General features: G+C 45.2%; 3 protein-coding genes across 3 annotated transcripts; 2 read left to right on the top strand and 1 right to left on the bottom strand.

Annotated features, from left to right (window-relative positions):
* Window positions 1-528: 528 nt before the first annotated feature.
* vwa7 (von Willebrand factor A domain containing 7) lies at window positions 529-8,794 on the top strand (the record flags this gene model as incomplete). The annotated part of the gene is made up of 16 exons (XM_084467304.1): window positions 529-768; window positions 1,028-1,261; window positions 1,849-1,945; window positions 2,331-2,465; window positions 2,661-2,856; window positions 3,460-3,632; window positions 3,773-3,885; window positions 4,163-4,279; window positions 4,731-4,940; window positions 5,286-5,418; window positions 5,823-5,975; window positions 6,341-6,433; window positions 6,661-6,962; window positions 7,193-7,329; window positions 7,701-7,860; window positions 8,282-8,794. 16 exons carry the CDS (start codon window positions 529-531, stop codon window positions 8,792-8,794), a joined length of 3,006 nt encoding a protein of 1,001 aa, XP_084323430.1.
* A 1,128-nt stretch (window positions 8,795-9,922) lies between these two features.
* On the top strand, window positions 9,923-18,401 carry LOC311342484 (sodium- and chloride-dependent GABA transporter 2-like; the record flags this gene model as incomplete). The annotated part of the gene is made up of 15 exons (XM_084467303.1): window positions 9,923-10,164; window positions 10,278-10,412; window positions 11,824-11,964; window positions 12,249-12,336; window positions 12,432-12,564; window positions 12,667-12,801; window positions 13,232-13,335; window positions 13,467-13,591; window positions 13,751-13,863; window positions 13,997-14,134; window positions 14,792-14,894; window positions 15,074-15,174; window positions 15,421-15,591; window positions 15,796-16,053; window positions 18,375-18,401. Exons 1-15 carry the CDS (start codon window positions 10,032-10,034, stop codon window positions 18,399-18,401), a joined length of 1,905 nt encoding a protein of 634 aa, XP_084323429.1. The 5' UTR covers window positions 9,923-10,031.
* Window positions 18,402-18,785: 384 nt separating this feature from the next.
* LOC311342112 (uncharacterized protein) lies at window positions 18,786-23,850 on the bottom strand. Its single transcript, XM_084466950.1, has 4 exons — window positions 23,516-23,850; window positions 22,214-22,359; window positions 21,498-21,760; window positions 18,786-21,166 (listed from the first exon to the last, which is right to left on the bottom strand). Exons 2-4 carry the CDS (start codon window positions 22,356-22,358, stop codon window positions 20,306-20,308), a joined length of 1,269 nt encoding a protein of 422 aa, XP_084323076.1. The 5' UTR covers window position 22,359; window positions 23,516-23,850; the 3' UTR covers window positions 18,786-20,305.
* Between the last annotated feature and the right edge of the window lie 554 nt (window positions 23,851-24,404).

Below are 24,404 nucleotides of genomic sequence, written 5' to 3'. Positions count from 1 at the left end.
GACGAGTGAGTCGATCAATTGAAGGAGGTTTGCTCAATGAAGGATGACATAATAGAAAATACATAATAGAAGTTTTTTGTTAAAGACCTCATGCAGTCTTTGTTTCTGGTCATTGTCTTAATTGGGCGCAGGCCATGGGAACAGAAGCAGTGTATTGTCTGTGCGTCTAGCTGACTCAAAACAATAGTATGCTCTTTACAGACAAGGCTGCACTGACATAGAAGTGAAGGAGAGTGTGTGTGTGTGTGTGTGTGTGTGTGTGTGTGTGTGTGTGTGTGTGTGTGTGTGTGTGTGTGTATGTGTGGGATGATAAACCTGTCAATTTTAATGTGTTTAGGGAGTGGCTTTTCTCTTAAATAATAAATAAACTTAAATTAATATCTCTGCCTCACCCTTATTACCGTTTTCCCCTTTCAATTTCATGATCGTAATAATCGACCACAATCTTTGGCAAATGGCTCCTTTTTATCTGTCAATTTATTAAATGCCACTCAGCTGTGATGCCAACCGTCCCGTTCTTAGGACGTGATGGGCCGCCTGGTAGGGCTGGGATGGCACAGGAGGAGGCTACACTGGTTGGCTGCTGCCTACCTGCTCCTGGCCTTGCCCTGCGCCGGCTTCCTCCCAGACTTCTGGTCCCGCGCCTTGACGCTGGCCTGGGACTCGCACACCCACCAGTACATCACCGAGCGGGCCATCCTCAACGTCACCATGGAAACACTCTCAGGGATCAACAGAGACCAGCACGGTCATGACACGCAGGTACAGGTAGAATTCCTTTCAATATGTATAGGTATTGATATAGTATATAGCTAGGTAGAAAGTAGCCTAATGCATATACACATACGCAATTGTAATACGCAGAATAAAATACTGATATTTAGATAAATAATATAGCAATACAATATGAAAAATAAACATAAATATAAACAAGGTTACAATTTAAAATACAATTTATTAGCATTATATATTGCTAATATTCACAGCGTTTGCGATGACCTTGTGATGTCATTGGGATGTCTTCCAGACCAGACTGGGCCGTGTGTTCTGGAGCGCGGTGGGGGAGGTGGTCAAGTCCAACGCGGCCATGGACTTCCTGAGCGCCACGCGCTCTGACCCCGTGTTCCACTTTGACTCGGAGCGTGTGGACGGAGCCACGGCCGTGCTCCGCCAGGCCTGGTCCCAGACCCTGCTGTCTGTCCGGGCCGCACAGCACCAGAGCGCCCGGCGCAGCCTGGGACAGCTCTTCCACTCCCTGCAGGTAAACAGGAGACCCAGGGGGCCCGGGGGAGGAGAACCAGGCCTTTCAACTGGTTCTTCATTCTTTCAATTTTGAAGATCCAAGTTCATGTTTTTCAGAATTTGGGAAAAGGTTTATTAATGAACCATTAATGAACCTTAGTGAATGCAGTAATAAACTTTAACTAACATTTAACTTATGGGCTAGTACCAATTTACTCGTGGGGTTCATGTTAACTAAGGTATTCATTAGGTATTCATAAGGTATTTAATAGGGTCAGGGTGAGGTTTCAGTTCTTGTAAGACACAGTTACTCTGGTTGCATTGGCTCACCATCTCCAATCCTTTAACACATTAACACATGACATTTAATGATTTTCTGTTCCCTTACCCCTATGCTAATGCTTATTACTTACTGCAGTAACACATGTCAATTAATGGTTAATAAATGTATCCTTATTTTATGTGTTACCAGCAGCAGAAGTGGTAGTAGTAGTAATATGATTATCATTAAACTTAAATCAGTAAAAAGAGTAAAAAGTGGTTAAAAACAAAAAACGGCATAACATTGTTCTCCTTCTCTCTGGCCGTCTCCATCCATCACGGCAGGACTTCTACAGTCACAGTAACTGGGTGGAGATGGGCCAACGGGACATTTACCATCACCTCCTGCAGCCCGAGGAGACTGCCGTCCCCGTCGCTCAGGGTAACCATGTGTCTGATGTCTAAACATGTGATTCAAAAATGTCAGAACCTTGATGAATTTAATGTATGGGAAAACATTTCACACTACAACACATATATTCGTACTTTGTACCCCACTTAGGGTGAGTTACCCCACTCAACAGGTACTTAGGGTGGTACCTGTCGAGTGGTAGAGCGTCGAGTCATCCATGTCTTTGTGAATGCCAAAAACACTGACACACTCGCATGACTCTCAGACTATTATAATTACAAAGCTGCCCAGTGTCTTCCTGATCCAGATGCCTATGAGTAAATGATTAACTTCAAAATCAATCCCAACCCTACTGAACGGGAGCTGTCATTGGCTGCTAAACGCAATACACTATCATTTCCTGTATGTGCTGCAGAGGCCACCCTGACCTGCATGGAGTGTTTCAGTGCTACCTGCCGAGGCAACCTGATGCCCAGGCTCACCCAGAGACAGCCTCACCTGGGACTGCTCACCACCGGCTACTTCAGCGACCACCCTTCCAAACCAGAGGGTGGGTCAGAGCTGGGGCTCTGGACCACCCGTCTTCTCTGTAGAAAGACCACAGCAAACACTGGGGAACCAATGTCAAAGTGGATGACATTAAATCAATAGTCAATATTTCGAAATTCACATTCGAGCTTGAGTTAGCTTTTTTTATTATAGCAATAGCGTCCCCTAATCACACAAGCCGTTTCCCGCTGCACAGGGAAATGCAGTCACGGTGGGATCCTGGACAGCAGCCGTCGAATGGGCGCCAAGGGGGGCATCAATAAGGACAGCACCTCGCCCCTCTTCTCCCCTCACCATTACCTGCACCTGGAGGCTGCGCGGCTGGCCTCAGAGGCCACTCTGGCCGTGCTGAAGGACCTGCGGGACACCGTGGGCCACGCCCCCTTCCTCAGGTGAGTCTGCCCTCCCTCTCCGGGTCACATAGTAAAGAGAGGGGGACACATTATGCCTTCAAGTGAACATGTGCAAAAGTAAAGGCAAGGCAAGGCAAGGCAAGGCAACTTTATTTATATAGCACTTTTCATACACAAGGCAGACTCAAAGTGCTTCACATATAAACATTGTCATACAATAAAATAAAATAATAGATAAGTAAAAAGTAAAATAGATAGAAAGTAAAGGCAAAGTTAAAAAAAAAAATAAAAAAAAAAAAAAAAAAAAAAAGAGCACAAAAAAAAAAGTAAGAAAAAAAAAAAAAAGTAGCACAAAAAAATAAACAAACATTAGTGTGATGTTTCAAATTACGCACACAGTATATCGTCATACCACCATTTAGAAGGGAAGCACATTATTTTGAGCACAATTCACATTTTAAGGTCAGAAACACATTGTTGGTCAAAAAGTGATTCTCTCGCTCTGAAAAGAATTTTGCACACATAAAAATTTTAAAAGTCTTCTTTTGGGTAGTTGTACAATCCAAGCTGTTCTCCTGCCAAGGAGTAGACCTGCAGGGTCCAAAGCTTGAAGCGCCTCTGTCCTGTGCCCCCTCTGGCCAGGCTGTTCAGCGTGCAGCAGCCCCCTGCGCTGGTGTTTGTCATCGACACCACCGGCAGCATGTTCGAGGAGATCAACGCGGCGCGACTGCGGGCCCTCGCCATCATCCAGGGACGCACGCAGTCCAGCGCTGGGCAGCCCGGCACCTACCTGCTGGTCCCCTTCCACGACCCCGGTGAGTACCGTCCACCACAGCCATCCTCCACCACTTTGAGGGTCCTTTGCACTTCCTTAGCTTTTTGCGGAGCCTGTTGAACAGAGCTGGAGGAATGAGTGGGTGGCATTTTTTCTGCTTTCTTCTGACCCATGGTTCAGAGGTGGGCCCGGTGTATGAAACAGATGACCCAGAGCAGTTCATGAACTATCTGGAGGACCTGATGGCCCTGGGGGGAGGAGATGAGCCGGAGATGAGCCTCTCTGCCATTCAGGTTAGTGTGAGAAGAACCCAACACTGACTCAGACATTAGTGTTTGCCTATGTGTGTCTATGTGTGTGTGTGTGTGTGTGTGTGTGTGTGTGTGTGTGTGTGTGTGTGTGTGTGTGTGTGTGTGTGTGTGTGTGTGTGTGCACATGCAGTGCACAGTATCTATGTCTAACCTAACCAATTGTGTGTGTGTGTGTGTGTGTGTGTGTGTGTGTGTGTGTGTGTGTGTGTGTGTGTGTGTGTGTGTGTGTGTGTGTGTGTGTGTGTGTGTGTGTCCTCAGCTGGCTCTTACACACAGTCCACCACTGTCGGAGATCTTTGTGTTCACCGATGCGTCCCCCAAAGACGCTCACCTGTTCAGCTCCGTGAAGGCCCTGACGCTGGAGAAGCAATGCAAGGTAGAGCTTCTGCCTCAGGCCTTTGCTCAACTGAATTCCAGTAGTTCCAGTAGTAAACAGTCAGTGTTTAGTGCATAAAAGGCAAAAATGACAGGACACAAGATACACAAGAGGATAATTATATGTTGTACACCCTGGCACCTAAAAATAGTACTTATCATTGTGAAGCATCTTATCCTAGCTACCTTTGTTGTCTACGGGGAATGTAAGGGCTTGCCGCTTGTTTCTATAAATATCTTTACTGTACTGACAGCAATATATTGTTTCTCTTCTTCTGACAAATGTCCTTATTGTAAGTCGCTTTAGATAAAAGCTAAATGCCCCACATCAATGTCAAGGTCAATGTAAAAGATACGTTGTAGCTATGTCCCTGTATGTATAACACTGTTTCATCAGAGCGCACGTCCAGGTGTCTCCCCAACCAAGAGCAACCATTGGCTCTCCTCCCCAGGTGACCTTCCTCCTGACTGAAGACCCCAGTCACAAGAGGGCGGCGGCAAGAAGGAGACGGAGTAAGAGGAGCAGGGAGCACCTGTCCCCGGACCGCTTCTCCCTGTACTCCGCCCTGTCCGCCGCCTCCGGGGGACTGACTGTGTTCACAACCAACGCCCAGATCCACAAGGTCTCGGCCATAGTGGAAGACAGCACAGTGGCAGACAAGGTAGAGGACGGACACCATTTTCGATTTCTGGATTCTCTTCAAGAGTCTGACGCAAAGACTATGTAGTAGCTCCGTATAAGGAGAGGGTGGCGCTCTTCTGGATATCGTTGTGTAGAAGAAGAATTTCACCGCCCAGTATATGACCCTGTGTTGCACTGTACATTTGATAAATAAAACACTTTGACTTTTACTTCATTATACTGTGTTCAGTTGTTGATGGGGTTTAAAAGATGTGCGGGAAGCAGATGTACAACAAGGTGGGATACATTGTCTGACCGAAGAATGGGGTCAAACAGCAGGCCCCAACCACTGCCACTGACTAACTTGCCGCTCGCCCCCCAACAGGTGACACTACTCCATGTGGAGAGTGACAGCGGCATGGACATCCATCATCCCTTCAGAGTAGACGGGGCCCTGAATAGAGTCATCCTGCACCTCACTGGCAAACTCAGTGACTGTAACCTCACAGATCCCTCGGGTGAGTCCCCACACAATCACCCACAGTGCCTGCACTCTACACACTATATACCTGGCGGAAATACAGACATTCAACCTCATCACCATTCTGCTCTTTGTTATGCTCAAAGCCGTTCACTCTGTCTACTGAATAAAGTGGTGACATTTACAACAAACAACAAACATCCTCAGATCATCAAGTCTCTTAATTCATAACCTTGTAACTGTGTTTGTTAATCAAATGTGGGTCATATTTAAGTTTGAGGAACTCAGGAGGAGTTGTATGAGGAAAATGAAATAAATATACATGACAACATGGATGCATATTAATAGTGTAAGGTCCTCAACCTTTGTTGTGTACCACACTAATGGTATTGGTCTCTATTGGAGGGATTCACCTCTGATGTTTGTCTCTTCCTGACATAGGCGTTAGCCAATCCCTGTTAGCAGAGGGCGGGCCCCTGGCAGAGTGCCAGAGCTTTGAAGGCCTTAGCCGCGTGCGCCTGCTGCCTCCTGTAGAGCCAGGACAGTGGCACCTTCACGCCCGGATCTACGGAGCCTTCACATTCAATATTATCGGTAAGAAGAAGGAGCGACATAATCACACCAACACAGACTCTTACTATTGATGCTGACTGTTCATACTGATCATCAGACTGAGGTGATGGACAACAGGACCCAAAAATGTAAAATCCTCATAGCATGTCACAGAGGGATGTAAGCCACTACACACCTATATCTCGTCAAGAAGTGTCATTATATTAATTTAAATCTCCAAATCAGCTTATAAACTTAACTTAATAATTAAAAGTAAATGATAAATTTCTGTTTCCAATCACTGTAAGTTACGTTCTGTTACACCGATTATCATTCTGTGAGGTAATGGAACAAAAAGATATAAAATATATAATAAATAATAAAATTAATTGACCCATTCCCCCAAGGTGACAGCAGTGTGGATTTCCTGTATTACTTTGCCACGGTGGCCAATGAGACTCACCCTGGGTTGTCAAGGGTGGAGGGCAGTCCAATAGCAGGTGAGTAGGGTGGTGGCTGAGTGGGATTCTATTGGTTCACTAGTCTGTGTTGTAAACTCTAAGTACCTGACCTCTCTTAGCACATAGCGCCAAACTCGATTCTGTCGTAATTTCAATACTTCTAAGTTATACTGGTAATAGCAATGTGTTATATTATGAGTTTAGTCAGCATTCAATTGCATTGTTGCTACAGTCTGAAACTCCTCATCTCACCTGTTGTCTTGCAGGTGTTCCCACCTTTCTGGTACTGACCGTGAAGGGTCTAGCCCCCGATGAGGAGGCCTATTTCAGTCATGTGACGCTGTTGGGAGCCAATGGAGAAAGCTTACAGAGGGTGTGGCTCAACTCCTCATCTTCCTCATCCTCGTCCCTGTCCGGCCACTCCTACGCGGGGGAGGAGCTGGTCGGCGTGGTGGACTTGGTACCCAGAGTGCCCTTCTGTGTTCGCCTGTCCGGACGCAATGGGAGCGGCGACAAGCTGGAAAGGGTGTCCACAGAGATGATCGAACCCACCCATGTTCAGATACGGGTAGGTGGTGGTGGAGTGGGAAGCTACTAATGCTAGCGCAGATACATAAACAAAGAAAAGAATACGGTTGCACTGTAAAGCATCAAGCCCTGAAACCATCACTGAATATAATCGCTCGTTCCTTGGCTTTTGGATATTGTTTTTCCATCAATCAACTTTATAGATATATACATATGAACAAAGTAGAAACCGTGTGTATGTTTTCACATTCTCTCGAAACCCTTCTCTAGCTTGTGTCTGTGCCCCGCTTGGTGCCGGGTCACAGCACCACGGTCCACTTTGACGTCCTAAACCACGGCCCCGCCCGCCTCTTCAACCTCACCGCCGCCGACGACCGCGGCTATCTGCATCCGAGCGGCCCTCATAGGTACGACACCACAACAACACAACACAACAACCCAACAACACACCGCTGAGACCATGCGCTCTATTCTCAACAACTGTGAGTATCAATGGCTTGGAACTGGTCTCTGTTGTTCACAAAATGGAATTCAGCTCATCAAAGTATTTGCTGTGGACTGGTCTTTTAAAGTATACTGCTGCCTTGTTAGTTCAACCTCTGCACCCCCCGCCAGCCCCCCTCCCTCTTCCTTAAACTCAAGGTTTGGTGTCATTCTTGATCATTTTGCATTAATGTGTTTCTTTTGCTGCACATTTTAAATTATGAAATAAAATCAATCCATCAATCAATATCTGAATGTTTAACTTTATTCCGTCTTCTTCAACCTGCTCCGTTAGCTTCCCCGTGGCTGAGAAAGGGTCTATCCGTGGCCAGGTGGACCTCCGGACCCCCGCTACGGCTGAGGCCGGCGCCCCCCTCACCCTGACACTCAGTGTGCGCGCCCTGGACTCACTGGACTCAAACTACGCCGTGGCCTACCTCACCGTGGTTCCTCCCGTAGGTTCCTGGACCGTTGTCACGATGAATGGGGCGATTTGTTGTGTCAAACCCATCAGTTAAAATGGCAAATATAGAAGAAATCCCAATCCATGTGTTCTCTTATTTGTTAATATTCTAAGTATATATATGGGTCTTCCAGGAAAGGCATCATTTTTTAAGGGTTGTCAATCTCAAAAGAAATACATTTACATTTTCATACCTTTCATTTGACTATACAGCTCCGTCTAATAATCTAATTAAGATAATTAAATATTGGTTTTAAGTGCACTAGTGCAATGGTTTGTGCCGTTGTTTACAGATTGTTACAGTGGAGCGAAAACCAAACTAAACTAGAGCCGGTGTATGGAAGCGTTTTCGTATTATCCTACTGGATAATTCACTGACGATTCCCTGACCTCCCATCCTCTTCCTCCCGAAGGATCCCGACATGTCTCCTCCGTCATGCTCCACCCTACGCCTGGAGAGGCCCTGTCCTTCTCTCTGCACCAACTCCAGCTGGACTGTCTCCCTGGCCGTATCGGACAGGGGCCGCTCTGGCTTGGCCTCCCTGCAACTGCTCCGGGGTGAGGGGGTCCTCACCCTCCTCCCCCATGCCCCCACACCTCCAGGGGAAGGCCAGAATCGGTCAGACCAGGAGAAGCTATCACTCAAAAAGGGAGAGCACCCTATGAACATTTCCGAGTGGGTGGGGGACTCATCTCAGCCCATGTGGGTGAGGTACAATGCTGGCTGCTGTGCCCCACACGCTGAGCTCCTGGTGTGGGACAGGGCTGGAAATTTAAGGCGCTGTCATCTGACCTCCGGCCAGCAGGGGGTACTAGGGGTCAGGGACTCTGAGACTAATGGAAGTGGGAAGACGACTTTATTCAGCCACTCTACAAACGTGCTGCTGCTTTGGGCCTATGGACTCATCTGGTTTTGTTCTTTGTAACTGAAAATAAATGTTACGGGTTGTAAACTGTATATAGCTGCTTGTATTCCGAATCAAGCCACAACAATCAAAGCATTCTATCATCTCATGACAAGGCCAACCCGGTATCCCATGTTCGTATTTCACAAACATGTGTGATGCTGCGTTGGAAAATGCAGCAATACAATGAAACCTTTTGGTGTGTCTCCAAACATTTCAAACTGAGTAAGAGATGTACACAGACCATGAATTACAGTTTGTCCTATACATTTCTATAGGTCTTCAATGTCCCCGAAAACAAAATAATTTCATTGTTTTTCTCTTTGGTTTTACAAATGCTGTCTATACCAAGAATTAGCTTTTAAGCTTTCTTTGGACATCTATATTGAGAATTGCAATCTTTCAATGCTTACAAACATCAGTGAGATTTTAAATCGTACAATCAAGACAAAGGGCTGTAGCTGGATCAAAAGTATCCACAGACAATATATCTTGATTGTAATTCCCCAACATAAGTTATAACCAAGTTCAGGTGCCATGATACAAACAATAACACAGTAAATACACGTACTTTACTAAATTCTGGTAGTTAATGCCACAGACATATTATACCACTTGAGAGTGTGAGTGTGAGTGAGTGTGATTAGCTGTTACAAGCCGTTTTGAAAATCTGCCTCTTCTGACATAACAAGTGGGCGTGTCCACCTAGATGTGTGCTGGATAGATCAGTCTAGCAGCCTACCCAGTGGATTGTAGCAAACGTTGCTCATCTATCTGTCATACATCTAGGTGGACACACCCACCTGTGATGTCAGAAGAGGCAGATTTTCAAAACGCCTTGTAACGGCTAATCACACTCACACCTGGTGGTATAATATGTCACCTTTAATAATCCCTGTTCTATAATGTACCAGAATTGTCAGTCCAATCTTTTTAAATAATATATAGCTTTAAAGATAATGTAAAAGTATCCAAATTCATGTTGGGGCACATTTGCCAAGTGTAAATGTGGTGTTTATTAATAGAAAATGTTTCAAAACCACCTGAGTTACTATTGTTTATTTAAATGGTCCCTAGAGATTCATGACCTTCAGTCAATCAGTAGCATACTGCTTTAGTTCCCGATGCAGTCATACTGGGAAACAGATGAGTAACTGGGTCTTCCGATCGCCAGAGCAGGTGAGAAGGAGAACGCAGCCAGAGAAGATTGTTCTGACAGCTTTGGCTGAAATCAGGAATATTCTCCACGAAGGACAAGATGGGGGAAGCGAAGATTGAAGAGCGAGGACAATGGGCCAGTAAGACCGAGTTCCTCCTGGCAGTCGCAGGGAACGTGGTGGGCCTGGGAAATGTGTGGCGGTTTCCCTACCTCTGCTACAAAAATGGAGGGGGTATGATAATCATTCCGATTTTTTAACTAATCTTCGGATAAAAAGTTCTGCGTCTCAGTACCCCCCCCCCCCCCCCCCCATCCTTGTCCAGCCGTGTCTGCCTGTGGTTCCAGGTGCATTCTTGGTGCCATACATGGTGTTTGTGGTGACGTGTGGCGTGCCCCTGTTCATGTTGGAGACGGCGATGGGTCAGTACACCCAGGAAGGAGGAATCACTGTGTGGAGGAAGCTTTGCCCTTTGGCAGAAGGTAACCAGTTGTGTTTTGGTGTGAATTACTGCTCAGAAATTCAAAATGAAAATAAATACCCTTGAAGTGAATTAGAGCTTTGGCACAAAGCTCAGTTTCAGAAATGAAGATGTGTCCAAATTAGTCAAGACTGTGTCAATGAGGTAGAATCGGGCCGAGGGTCAGGCGCTCTGAGACTCATAGAAGTGGGAGTGGTTGGGGTTTACTTTCTAAGAAACTAAATTTATTATTTGCATTCATTTATTCCTCTTGACAGACAAATAGTGCTATGATGACCAGTATATCATCATGTTTAAATAATTATTGTGGCAATCACAAAATCACATTAATCCCAAGACCAGTCAAATATGGATTGGGGAAAGTACCATTTTCTGTTTGGACGAAGTAATGTTTAACTGATTGTGTTCAATACAACCAACAATGTGATTCTTTGCCCTTGAATGTGAACATTAATAGTGTGGTTAGCAGTGCTTTCTTGTAAATGTATTCTTATTACTGGCGCTTTTGGTTGGTATTCATTCAGAGTACTGGAGTGTGAGCTCCATGGTTTGTATGAAATATGGACGTAGCATCCGTGACTTGACCCATTGGTAACTTTTTATATTGGTTTACTGGACGCCATTTTGCAGAGAGGTGGTGACTTTGGCCAGAGGTGCTTTTCAAAAGTCTGTGTCTTCATTCGAGAAGTCTCCTTCTCTGAACTAACGTTACCACAACAGCTGATTCATGGTTAAATATATCATTGTGTAATGATTAAGCCTACCTCAGCACAAAGCTTTATCACAATGGTCAAATTGTAACACAGTATTTCATAAAATGCTTTCAAACGAAGATAAAACACAAAGTTGAATTTAAGTTATGATTTTAACATTTTAACTCACTCAAAAAAAAGTATGTATTTTAAACCAAAATAACCTCAAACACAAATTACAAACAATTAAAGTGCATTGACCCACTAAAACCGAATGGCTTGCCTTTCATTTCAACACAAGTGCCACATGTCTTTAATGTTTGACATGGCTCTTAGCTGCTCTGCTCAACCGTGCCCAGTGCCAGCTGGCTAGCTATTGGCCTAGCAATCATTTATAAGACATTACCACAATGATACTATGTACATATGTCCCAACACATCTCAAATGAGATAAAAGGTCCTTGCCATTGGTTTACTTAAATGCTATCAAGTCATTTTTTTAAGCCTCAGCGCACATCATAACCCACTAGAATACTCGCTTGCTTACCTTTTGACAAGCAGAACCTTACTGGTTAAAAGCTATAATATGTAATATTTACTAATTAAAATATCTAAAAAGGACAATACCTATGTCATGTATTTTGTTGAGTTGTCAACATCTAAAACTGTTTAATATTTTGAAGGCTTCCCTTGACAGAAATGCCCCATGTTGTCCTGCAGGTATAGGTTATGGGGGCCAGGTGGTTCTGCTGTACAGCTGCACAACCTACCCCATCATATTGACCTGGGCCCTGTTCTACTTGATCTTTTCCTTCAGCTATGAGCTCCCCTGGGCCAGCTGCACCAACTACTGGAACACAGGTAATAGTAACACTCCTAATAATACACTTTATGTACAAAGCACCTTTCATTAAGGAGGAGCTGGTTAGAACCATAGACCCAATGTAGTGTTTGCATTGGGGGGTGTATTTAAAAGAATTGGGTGGTGTCTTTATAAAGCACCACGCCATATTTGAATAAAGCAATAAACCTTGCTTGAGATGACTGAGAACCTTCTACGTTGTTAAACTGGGACATTTAGTGACTAACAGACTTGCTTTCATTTAGTTGTGAGTTTTAAATGTATCTTCTTTCAACCCCATCAGACAACTGTGTGTCATTTTCCCTGGGAAACGGGGCCGTCGGAGGGGACAACCAGACCAACTCTACCTCCGCAGCCACAGAGTTTTGGGAGTATGTGTACAGTATGTCAGCGGTCTATGGAAAACACAATATCAGCTTAGTTTTCATTGACATTATTAATCAATTGTTGTTTTTGTCTTGAGCAGACAGCGAGCGTTGTCCATCTCAGGTGGGATTGAAGAACTAGGGAGCATCCGATGGGAAATGCTGCTCTGCGCCCTTGTAGTGTGGGTCGCTTGTTACTTCTGCATTTGGAAAGGAGTCCGCTCAACAGGCAAGGTAGTTGCCAACAATTTGAAGGCCCTGTTAGTCTTTTTCATATTTTCGTATTTGTTAAATATAGATTTGTTAAAATACATAAAGGCAATGTTTTTTTTCCAGGTGGTGTATTTCACTGCAACCTTTCCCTACTTAATGTTGCTCGTTTTGCTCATCCGTGGACTCACACTGCCGGGGGCTATGAACGGAGTGGTGTACTATCTTTACCCAGAGCCATCACATCTTATGGACCCACAGGTAGTCAAGGCCTCACCCCCTCTTCACCCACACTTCAGGATGAACAGAGAAGATTATCTGGGCCAGACTACTAGTTATTAAGTGTTCCTTTAAAGTTTAGAGTGATAATGTATGGCATTATACAATCATCACGGTGTATGTGGATCCAGGTCCGGACTCCGTGCCAATTGGTGTCTGTACTGCACCATAAAGTCGAGCTTTAGGAACATGGACGTGCAACTTGCACGCAGAGCAGTCGTGTACTGAGTTTGTGACTTATTTAACGCATGCACACTTTATCAAAGAAAATACAAAAATACATCCATGACATCACTCTTTTGTTATTTTGATTGAGTGACCCCGAGCAGCAGAAATTACATATCATATCTTTAATTGACATTGTTCCACAGTGTGTAATCGGCCATAATAACAGATACTACCTTGTGTACAGGTATGGATGGAGGCTGGTGCACAAATATTTTTCTCCTACAGCATAGGAGTGGGATCCTTGACCGTGCTGGGGAGCTATAACCCTTACTACAACAACTGCTACAGGTGACCCTGAAACAAATTACAATTCTATGGTTAGGCCACTCACCAAAACCCTTGAGATTTCAATTTCAATTGAGAGTCAATTGCTTTCAATGACGAAGCTGAGTAAAGTGTTTTCTTATGATGTGTTGCAGAGACTGTCTGTGGTTGTGCTTGCTGAACAGCTGCACCAGTGTGGTAGCAGGGTTCGCTGTGTTCTCAGTACTTGGATTCATGGCAGAGATGCAGAACACGCCCATTGAGCAAGTGGCAGAGTCAGGTACTGCAGGAAGCTGCATGCACAGAGAAAGAAATCCCTGATTCTTCATATACTTTTTTTGTACAAATAAATGCAGGAAAACATGTTTTCAGTAAATAAGTAAAATTTGAGTCAAAATTCACGCAAAAAAGATTTTGTATCTAATACAATGATCATCAGGCCCAGGTCTGGCGTTCGTTGCATATCCTCAGGCGATAGCCATGATGCCGCTGCCTCAGCTGTGGGCCGTGTGTTTCTTCATTATGATCATTCTCTTGGGCCTGGACACTCAGGTAAGTGTGGAGAAAAGTCAAACAAACACAACAACAACAATACAAATACAGATACAGTTACAGTTATAATCTTCGCAGTACACACAGCAACACGTGATCCATCTTCTGTTTCTGCTCTTATTTTCCCTTGCAGTTTGTTGCATTGGAGGTGGTGATGACATCGGTCATAGATTTGTTCCCCACAGTGCTCCGCAAGACCGGCCGCCGGGAACTCATGCTGCTCCTGGTCTGCTTTGTCTGCTTCTGTTCGCAGCTAGTCATGGTCACGGAGGTCAGTGCAAACAAGGTCAATATTAGTACGGTTAGGACTCTTTGTTTTGCTAGAATTGATGGAAATTATTACAAGACGTGCTTGTAAATTAAGGATAACCATGAGACGTGATAGTCGGCTAATCAGTGGTGTCATGGATGTATGGATGGATGAGGTTTGGGGTGTTGTTTTGGGGTGTGTGTGTGTGTGTATGAAACCAGAACATACCAAAAAAATACAGAAGGGGGACGACCATGTTGTCAGAAAGAGAGAGCAGGCAGGCAGACTGCTCTCTTGCCGCTGGTCTGCATCAGGTGATGTGTGTGACCCACTGAACCAGGCCTGAGACAGAAACCCCTCAGAAGCACAGTGACCCCACAAGGCAGGACGGGGAAAGGGTCAAAGCTACTCCAGCACCAGTGGATCAACTCAGAGATGGTTACAGCTATATTGCAGAGTCCTCTTTTTTTTACATATACTCCCAAATATTATATTACATTGTTAAATCATATTATATTATATCACAATATATTAGATTATCTGGTGGTCACCTCTGGAGTTCCTAAGTGTTTTTGTGTATTATTCTTGTGTATATTCTTGTGTGACCATATTGCGATAAATCCTGAGAACTAGCAAATGTGTTCACCAGATAAACCATTCTTATCTCTCCACCCTCAGGGAGGAATGTTTGTGTTCCAGCTGGTTGATTACTATGCATGTAATGGAGCATGCATTCTCTGCCTTTGTGTGTTTGAAGCACTTGCAATAGGATGGATATTTGGTAAGCAATCCTACTTTTATATCCCAACATATGATTTGGGTAAACCACAGAGGTAACCAGAATTGTCTTTGAATAATGAAACATATCCTATCATCCCCTCTCTCTCTCTCTCTCTCTCTCTCTCTCTCTCTCTCTCTCTCTCTCTCTCTCTGTCTCTCTCTCTTTCTTCTCTCCACCAGGGGCTGAGCGGATGTATGACATCATTGAGGATATGACAGGTGTGCGGCCCAACTGCTTCTTTAAGTTGTGCTGGCGTTACCTCACACCGCTGGTCTCACTGGTAAGAAAGTAGAACAGCCCTTTGGTTCACGCCTTCAAATTCACATACAGTACCATACCAGAGGACTGGGTTTCAACCCATGACACCATGTTAAATGATATTCACAACTAACCCTTTCAACTTTCATCAAACTAAGAAAGTATTTATTTGCAATGTAATGCCATGTTAGCATTAAGGCAGCCTGGAATGTGGTGTCCACAATGTCCTCAACATTCCTGGTTATTTCAACGTTTTACCCTTTTACAGGTCTCTTTTATATATTCAATGGTTGAATACCAGCCACTCACCTTCAACCGCTGGTATGTGTATCCAACCTGGGCGTATACGTTGGGCTGGCTGATGGCCGTGTCCTCCATGATTCTGGTCCCAGCGTTGACGCTGATAAAACTGGCCGCTGTGCCTGGAACTCTTCCTCAGGTAAAGGGGAGGTTCTGTTGTGGGTTTTGAACTAAGAAACTATGGTTGAATTCAGGTAACATATATATAGATAAAAATAATTTATACCACATGTACTCACCACAAATCACAATCTAATCCAGTTTGTAACTTCAGTTTGATAATTGATGATAATCAGCGGAATAAACGTATGATTTGACTATGTATTTTCTTTCCCGCTGTTAGCGATTGCGTCGTCTGTGTCAACCTGCTGCCGAATACCCGCTGGCCCTGGACAAGGAGGGGGAGCCACTGGCCTGGGACAGGGAGGTGGAGCGGCTGGCCCGGGACAGGGAGGGGGAGCGGCTGGCCCGGGACAGGGAGGGGGAGCGGCTGGCCCGGGACAGGGAGGTGGAGGTGGAGCCACTGGCCCGGGACAGGGAGGTGGAGCGGCTGGCCCGGGACAGGGAGGTGGAGGTGGAGCGGCTGGCCCGGGACAGGGAGGTGGAGCGGCTGGCCCGGGACAGGGAGGGGGAGCGGCTGGCCCGGGACAGGGAGGGGGAGCGGCTGGCCCGGGACAGGGAGGGGGAGCGGCTGGCCCGGGACAGGGAGGGGGAGCGGCTGGCCCGGGACAGGGAGGGGGAGGGGGAGCGGCTGGCCCGGGACAGGGGGGTGGAGGTGGAGCGGCTGGCCCGGGACAGGGAGGGGGAGCGGCTGGCCCGGGACAGGGAGGGGGAGCGGCTGGCCCGGGACAGGGGGGTGGAGGTGGAGCGGCTGGCCCGGGACAGGGAGGGGGAGGGGGAGCGGCTGGCCCGGGACAGGGAGGGGGAGGTGGAGCGGCTGGCCCGGGACAGGGAGGGGGAGGTGGAGCTGCGGCAGGACACCAGGGCGCAGGCGGACTGGCTGGCCCACACTTAAACGTGACCACGTATCGAGAACATCTTTGCAGATGACTACAACTAGTTTGATTTTTGTACGGCCTAGAATATGAAAGTGTGCACCGATTATTATCTTGACTGAAAAGCTGCATTGCTCCAAGTACAATAACTTGATATTTGGGATGGAAAGCTTGGATTTAGTTTTAGTCATCGTCTTCTGACTAAAATGCAATTAAGTTTTTGTCATATTTTAGTAATCTGAATTGTTTTAGTTTTAGCCTAGTTTTAGTTGGTTAAATATCATACGATTTTAGTTTAGTTTTAATCAAATGGGTAAAAGGTAAAAACTCATACACTCCTAGAGGATACTGTACGTCTAATAACTTGGTGTTATGGAATGGTATTAAGGTTGGAACGTGCAATATACAGACACAGACTTAACTGTTAAACTTTTATTTCATTTATTGATGGGCCTCACTTATGATTGGCCACAGCAAGGGTTTAACGTTTAATTGGGGGGTTAATTTAAACACAAAGCCAGGCTTATTTCACCAAGCCTTACTTCTTTCAGCTAGAGTTGCGTTCCATTAACGTGACTTAAGGGAATCTACGCTAAGTAACCGTGGCAACTTATCCGACCAAACTAACCTGGTCGGTAGCAGGTTAACTGTCAGGCTAACTTGAGCGGTGTTTCAGAGAAGTCCATCTGTCGGCAACAACTGTATCATCAGAAGGTTCCGCCAAGCCTAGTCCTCATGATTTTTTCATAAATGTACATATATGAAGTACAAACAGCATATATTTTCACTAAGGGTCTAAGATTAAATAAGCAACTAAAATTGGCAGTTGGTCTAAAACTTGCCCTGTGGTATGGGCTACCAGGATTAGTGTCCTGAGTATGTCATAGAATTCTTGGCATTATTTTTGCAATTCCCTTTATGTCAGAGAAAGTAGGCCTAACTTTTTATATAATAAATACGTCTTACAATTTCCCTAGAACCCAAATATAACTTAATAATAAAAACCCATGGTAAAGTTAATGTTAATATTAATGTTACTGATAGTGAAGCCTTTGTCACAATGACAAAGACACTGCATGGGACTCTGCATGGGAAATTGTCAGCCACATAAATTTCTTTCAGGTGAGTTTCTTGGCAGGCAGCCAAGTCCACTCAAGTCAGTCAATTTAGAATATTCAAAGAAATGGAAAATAATTGGCATGAAGATTTCTCCAGTAATCCTTCCTAAATTACTAATTGCGTGGGGATTGAACCCGGACGACTGGGTGCAAGGCCAACACATTACCTCGAGACTATCGCCCTGTTTACAAATTCATGGTCAATATTCAATTAAAATATGTTACGCTTAATACTACTTATGCATTCAACAGATCTGCGATTTTTTTGCCAGGCGGCCTTCCTGTTTTTATTAATGGTTACGGTGTTCCCTTTTTGAGATATTATATGCTTGTACTCCACATAGACCTCCACAAGCAGCTTCTGTTCATCGATGGATAAGATCCCGCTCGGCCCTTTTTCAGAGATTTGATCCATGATTCGACACGGTTCTGGGATGGTTACATATCTCGTGAGCGTGCATAATCCATGATAATGTTAGCATGGCTTGAACTAACCTGAACAAGGCCCAGCTGAACTGCGTTGATGGAATGGCTTTAGCCTCAAGTGGAAGTTGGCGCTAGTTCTAACTGGGCTTAAACTAGGCTTCAACTAAGCGCCGCCTTCGTTAGCAACTTTGATGGAATACCCCTCTGGCCTGTAACAGCAGACAACAAATAAACACCAATGATGATTCATAATGTATCAACTGTATCAATCATTCAATCATTAAACAAAGTCCTCCTCTTCAATCAATGTGACTCGGAATCCTGTGCTTAAAGATGCGTAGTGGAGACTCAGCAGGGCGATTATCCTGTGTGGGGTTGTCCAGATTCCTCGTGTCTCTGCGGGCCTTTGAGAATCAGGTCTGCAACAGTCAAGTCTGGAAACCCAGCCCTGCGATGGAAGCGAAGGTTCTTGGTGGACCGACAACCAGCCTCACAACGGTCAACTGGAAGACGGACTGGTGTGCGTTCGCCAGCATATTCAGCTCATCAGTGACATTCTGTTCATATATATATATATATATATATATATATATATATATATATGCTTCACATCACTCACACTCGTGGTCTATAAATCCCCTTGTCCTGTTGTTTGATGGCTGACATTATGGTTCAGGCATTTCAACAATTGCCGCATAACTATATAATTGTCAGTAACGACGAGTTTGAAATACGAGTTTGGAATTTAGGCCTAAAGTGACGTGTAGTGGCGTGTGTGTGTGTGTGTGTGTGTGTGTGTGTGTGTGTGTGTGCGTGTGCACTCATTTGCTCTGCTCCTGTCAATCACATTTAATACCAATTTAAGATTTAATCAGAAATAAGTGATGTTATTTATGATGCAACAAATAGGTTATCCTAAAGAGTAAACTTAAATACTTTGTGGTGGTTCAGCATTTTGCTTTTCAGGTCACCAGGGAAACTTGACATTGGCCTATACGCTACATTTATCATGGAAGCTTTGATCTGTTGGTCCATGGCTGGTCCATGGTGGGGCTACAAACACTGACACACACAAGAGGACAAAGCTAGGATTCAAACCCGGTTGTCTGGAGCAATGGGGCAACAATCCTGCCCACTGTGTGCTGTCAATTGTGCATTTTTCAAATATATAAATTAATCGTAGATTATCAATTATGTTTCAATAATAAATTAAATGTACTATTTATTTACTATTAATGGATGGTCACATTGTCGTTTCACTCCACTTTATTAAGGCTTATATGCAGGTGATATTGATTGAGTTCCTGTATTATCAGCAGTTGAAGGAATATGGTGCAGAAAAGAAAGTCATTTTAGAGTAAGTAGAAAACGGTCAGTGTAAAATCTAAATTTTTGTGACCACAAAATGTTATGAAAAGTAATAGTTTAGGTAACAAATATTTAACATAACTTCAACATTTTTGGTTTTGGCTCAATTACCAATACACAGAATTGTATGTATAAATACAAAAAACCTGCTTTGCATTGTGATGAAGGCAAAACATCAACAAAAAACATTTAATTAATTACAATGAGATGTTCTGGACTTCACATTGAATAATTACATTTAATGTTGCATGTGCCCAAATCATAAAAATTGATGGGCGACAAATAAATAATAAGTTCAAGTTTTTAAGGCTCAGTCTTGGCATACATCAATGCAACATACAGTTTACCAGAGTTTTCTGTGGCACCACATGCACACATTTCCTTTTCCTTTTCCATTACCAACTTCTTACGTTGCCTCTCGAGTCATGCCTCTGCCATTAGTGTTGTTTTGTCATCTCCCCTCTAAAAAAATAACTACTATGAATAAACCCCCTATGCTGATTTTAAAGGCACAATAGTCTCTGCGTCTCATGTGAATTAGGGGTGCAGACCACCCTTAGGGAATCCCTTGTATTATTCACATCATGATCCTTTTTGCGGCTCACTAGCCAAGACCATCTTTTTTTCCAGCTTTTCTTTAAGGTAGTGATTTAATAAAAGTTGGCACCCAGGCCACCTCTCTGCTTTGGCCACTACAAACCATTTCTCGTGCAAAAAGAGAAAGGAACGGAACCATGATAGGAAAACGATAGCCATTTACAATGGCCTTTAAAGCTACTGGCTTTTAAAGCTACTGTTTTACAGTCTTCTGTCAAATTGGACCTAAATAAACATGTACAAAAATAACCATCCCCATTGAGCCCCAGGAACAGAACCTTTACCAAAGGGTTTGAGACCCATGCTCCACCCTGATGCTGCTGTCCTTACCCCTCTTCAAACAGACTTCTTAACCCGTAGAACTGTCAGGAGGCATGAAGCTGACTTTCCCTGAGGGTTCAGAACCAGTGGGGTTCTGGCTCAGGCCGGGCGTGGGCGAGGGTGTGGGTGTGGGCGAGCAGGAGGACGAGGGGGAGACAGGGAGATCGCCGTCACGGCCCGGGAAGCAGGGCTCATGGTGCAGGACCTTGAGGCTGGGGTAGCTGCCTGACTGGGCCATGGCCTGGTGAAGCCTCTCCCACGGTGTGTTTCCGTCCGGCCCCTTGCTAGCGGCGCCCGGTTGGCTGGCCAGCTGGCACAGCAGGCGGGTGTGCTGGCCCAGTTGGGCGATGTCGCACTCGGTGGCCGTGCTCCGACGCATGAGCTCCTGGGTGCGCAGGGTGATGTCCAGTAGACCCGACTGCTTCAGGGCCTTCATGGTGTGGAGGAAGCGGCGGTAGCAGGCCGCGCCGGCGGGGCTGGTGCCTTTGGGCGCTCGCGAGGCAGAAGAAGAGGAAGAGGAAATGGAGGAAGAGCTGGGAGTTGTTTGGCGCTCGCTGCTTGGAGGGGAAGACGTGCGCAGCAGACGGGAGCTGCTGGGTGCAGACGCAGGCTCGTCTCTCTTGAGCTCAGGACACAACACCCGTTTGCTCAGATGTCTCAGGCCCGGGCTGGGTGAGGTGTTCTCCGGGGGTGTCTTGCTGGGATGTGGGGCGATGCGGAGGAAGGAGCTGGGTTTTCTCCTCCCTGTGCCCAGAACCATGCGGGTTTGGGACTTGTTGAGATGCTGGGTGAGAGGGGGCCGGGATGAAGCCATGCTGGTCTGCTGTAGTAGCAGCGGCTGACAAACCCCATCTTTGGGGTTTGTCCACAACATGGGTTTCACATCCACCTACAAGGGAAAGCACCATTTAGCACCATTTAGCACATTTTTAATTGTGAACACTATTTGATTGAAATGTAATAGTGCTCTCAATAGAAAACCTTGATATCACCACAGTACCAACCATCCATCTGAATGTGACACTCTGACAACTAAGCACAAGACTAGTACACACACAAACATACAATTACAAGTTAATGTTGTTAAAGTCTATCAATCTACAGAGCCTAGCCTTTTACATCAACTTTAGATATCTGATTATCATTTTGATGTTGATGATGATAATGTAATGAGAGTGAACAGGCCCACATTGCATGCATGCAATGTGTTCATTGAGCACCTTGTCTATGACCCCCTGGACTGTGGACCTCTCCTGGTGGAGCATCAGGTTCTGGACGATATAGACGGGGCTGACATGACCGCTCCCTGGTACCATCAGAGCATCGGCCACTGTGCGGTGTGGGGCCTGATGAGGCGGGCCCTGGCTGGGCAGCTGGACAGGACACTGCGCCGGCACTTCACCGTGACCCTTGGGGCCGGACTGGCCCGCGACGCTGCATCGTTGAACCCCTGCATCTGTCTGCTGCCGGTCCGACCCGTTGTCTGCAGACAGGAGGAGGAGGAGGAGTGAAGACAGTGGAACTTAAACGGTCCAGTGTATAAAATATAGTAGTAATCTAGTGGTGTGTATGCAGATTGTTTTCAACTGAATCCCCGACACCCAGTCTGTAGCTCTGAGATGCCAGTAAATTCTACACACTGCACCACTGATTGCTAGACATTATCAGTGGTTTGGTTGGTCTATTAAAAGGTCATTTGTCTAGTGAGAGAGAGAGAGAGAGAGAGAGAGAGAGAGAATTAATATTAAATAAATAATAAATACATAAAATTCACAGATTGAAAGACTGAGAGAGAAAGGTAGACGGTGTGTGTGTGTGTGTGTGTGTGTGTGTGTGTGTGTGTGTGTGTGTGTGTGGGGGGGGGGGGGGGGGGGGGGACATCTGTGAATAAAGTGACAGATAGGACAGCATTGAGGCCGGATTTGATTCAACCAACCAGAGTAGCCTGAATCTTTCTCTGAGCTGCAGCCTTCTAAGATCCTCCCACATCCTTCTTTGTCCCAGTCACCGTGTATGGCCAGTAGGGCGGCGCTGTTGCACTTGTCCTTGGCATTTTTGGTGTGAGGCTGAACTTTCGACATGCTGAAGGGTTAAAGCAAAGTGCCCATAAAGGTACGATACACACAGGAACAATCTACCAGAGACGCAAAGCGAGGCTTGTATCCTTTGCACATGCGCACACACACACACACACACACACACACACACACACACACACACACACACACACACAGGGCAGTTCTATATTTAGCTAATTTCACAGAATTAATCTTACAGTGGATGGGGCATTAGGCACATGTTAATAATTCCATGTTCTCTGGTTTTAAACTATACAATTTAGTGAATCAGGAGGAATAACCATCCTTTCACTCTTGTGTATCTGCATTCCATTGGTTAAGAACCCAAGCATAGCAATTATACAGCTATTCACAGAAAATTGTTAAAGACTGTGATACTGCCTGATAACGTGCTGTCCTTAACTCACCCTGAAACTGGGCGTGTATATTGGTATAGTGCATGTGCTACGGTGACTACAGCGTCCCTCCCCCCAGAAAATACACACACCAGGCAAACGAAATCCTCTTTTGAAATGGCATTAAACAATGTTAAATATAATGATTTTAAAGTGATGATCGTATTTTGATTATGTGAATTGTTGGCACCAGCTAATAAATTATTAGTTATACAGCCTCGATAGCGCAATTTACAATGTGTTACTTGTTAGTGAGTTAATCGGTATACCAGATAAGGATGCAGTTCATTGTATATTATCAGTGAATACCTACTTATAACGTAACGTTATAAGTTATACTTCAGCATGTAAAAACGTCGGTAGGGACGTGAGACCAAATGGTGCTGGACAGCATTACAAAGTAGGGATAATGTGCATTCAATATAAATAATATTTAGCTATAGAGAATAAGGTACATGGCTGTAGCTGTGATCTTATTATAAACCCTTTGTGCTGACAGGGCAGGCCTCAGACGGGCGGGTAGACAGGGCAGACGAACTGAACGACATTATGTAACAACTTAGACCACACTGCTGACTAGACTTCCTCTCGCAGGCTCGTCCCATAAGTCTACACATGTATTGTGATTGATAGAATATATAAGTTATACGACAATACACATATTAACTCAAATGTACTGTACTGTAGCTATATATTAATATCATGTGCCTACATTTTGTATACAAATATATATGACCCAACTATAGCCTACAGATTCAAACTTACCTCGGGGAAATCCAACACTAGACGAAGGAAAGCTGGTGGAGCCTCACCAAGGTTTGGGAAGGCGAGCATGAGGAGCTTTTATGTCCATGGTCCCTGACGGGAAACTAAACTCTTTATCCAGCATTAGAGCCGTGGGGAAGTGGGTGTGACGGGGCTGCACCAGCTATGCGTAAGTCACCACGTCTGTCTGTGCGTAAAGTCCTCCACTTTGAAATCCCTAGTTAGTTTCAAAACGAGCAGTTTAGCTAATTCGGCTGCACCGCCAACACGCAACGGCCCTTTATTAGTAACAATTTAAGAAATGCGTAAATTGAACTTAGGCAGATCGTTGTCGCTTTCAACGTGACGACAACCAAGTCGTAACGAATCAACAACAAGCTGTGATGTGATCAAGGAAGTGCGCAAGGAGACCGGGGAGGACAACGGATCACACGGCACTGTCGGTCACTTGCGTTGTGTTGCACTCATGTACAATATTTATAAAGATGTACTCATGTACATCTTGAGTACATGAGTTAATAATTTCAACCTGTTTGGAAACAGGCTGCCGCCGGGTTGTGCGCACTGCCCGCTGCGGTCCTTCGGTCACCAGCATGGACACTGTTTACACCTGATTATAAGTAGAGGTCAATACAGAGCAACTAGCGCTACCTTAGAGCTGCTTTGTATATGCAGCAACCCGTTTTGTAGTAGCCTAATGGAAGCCACGACCAAGACCAACGCAAGTAAACACTTGTGTTGTAACTGGACTACGTTTGAACTTGGGCAAAGCGGATGGACCTGGCCATCACATTAATAACTGCATTCAAAATCATAAAGTGATGACTATGTAGTACAGCGCTCTGCCAAGAACGGTGCAGCGGCGTGCAGTTTTCAAAAGGGGGCCATT

The sequence above is a fragment of the Micromesistius poutassou genome (assembly GCF_964030765.1).
Source record: "Micromesistius poutassou genome assembly, chromosome: 4".
Taxonomy (NCBI): Eukaryota; Metazoa; Chordata; class Actinopteri; order Gadiformes; family Gadidae; genus Micromesistius; species Micromesistius poutassou.
This window is presented reverse-complemented; position numbering and strand designations above follow the sequence as displayed.

Excerpts from the sequence above, each read along its gene's own strand:
- LOC311342112 (XM_084466950.1), bottom strand. The coding sequence starts at position 22,358 with ATGTCGAAAGTTCAGCCTCACACCAAAAATGCCAAGGACAAGTGCAAC. Across the intron at positions 21,761-22,213 it reads GAAAGATTCAGGCTACTCTG|ACAACGGGTCGGACCGGCAG; the intron begins GTTGGTTGAATC and ends TCCTGTCTGCAG. Across the intron at positions 21,167-21,497 it reads TCCAGGGGGTCATAGACAAG|GTGGATGTGAAACCCATGTT; the intron begins GTGCTCAATGAA and ends TTTCCCTTGTAG.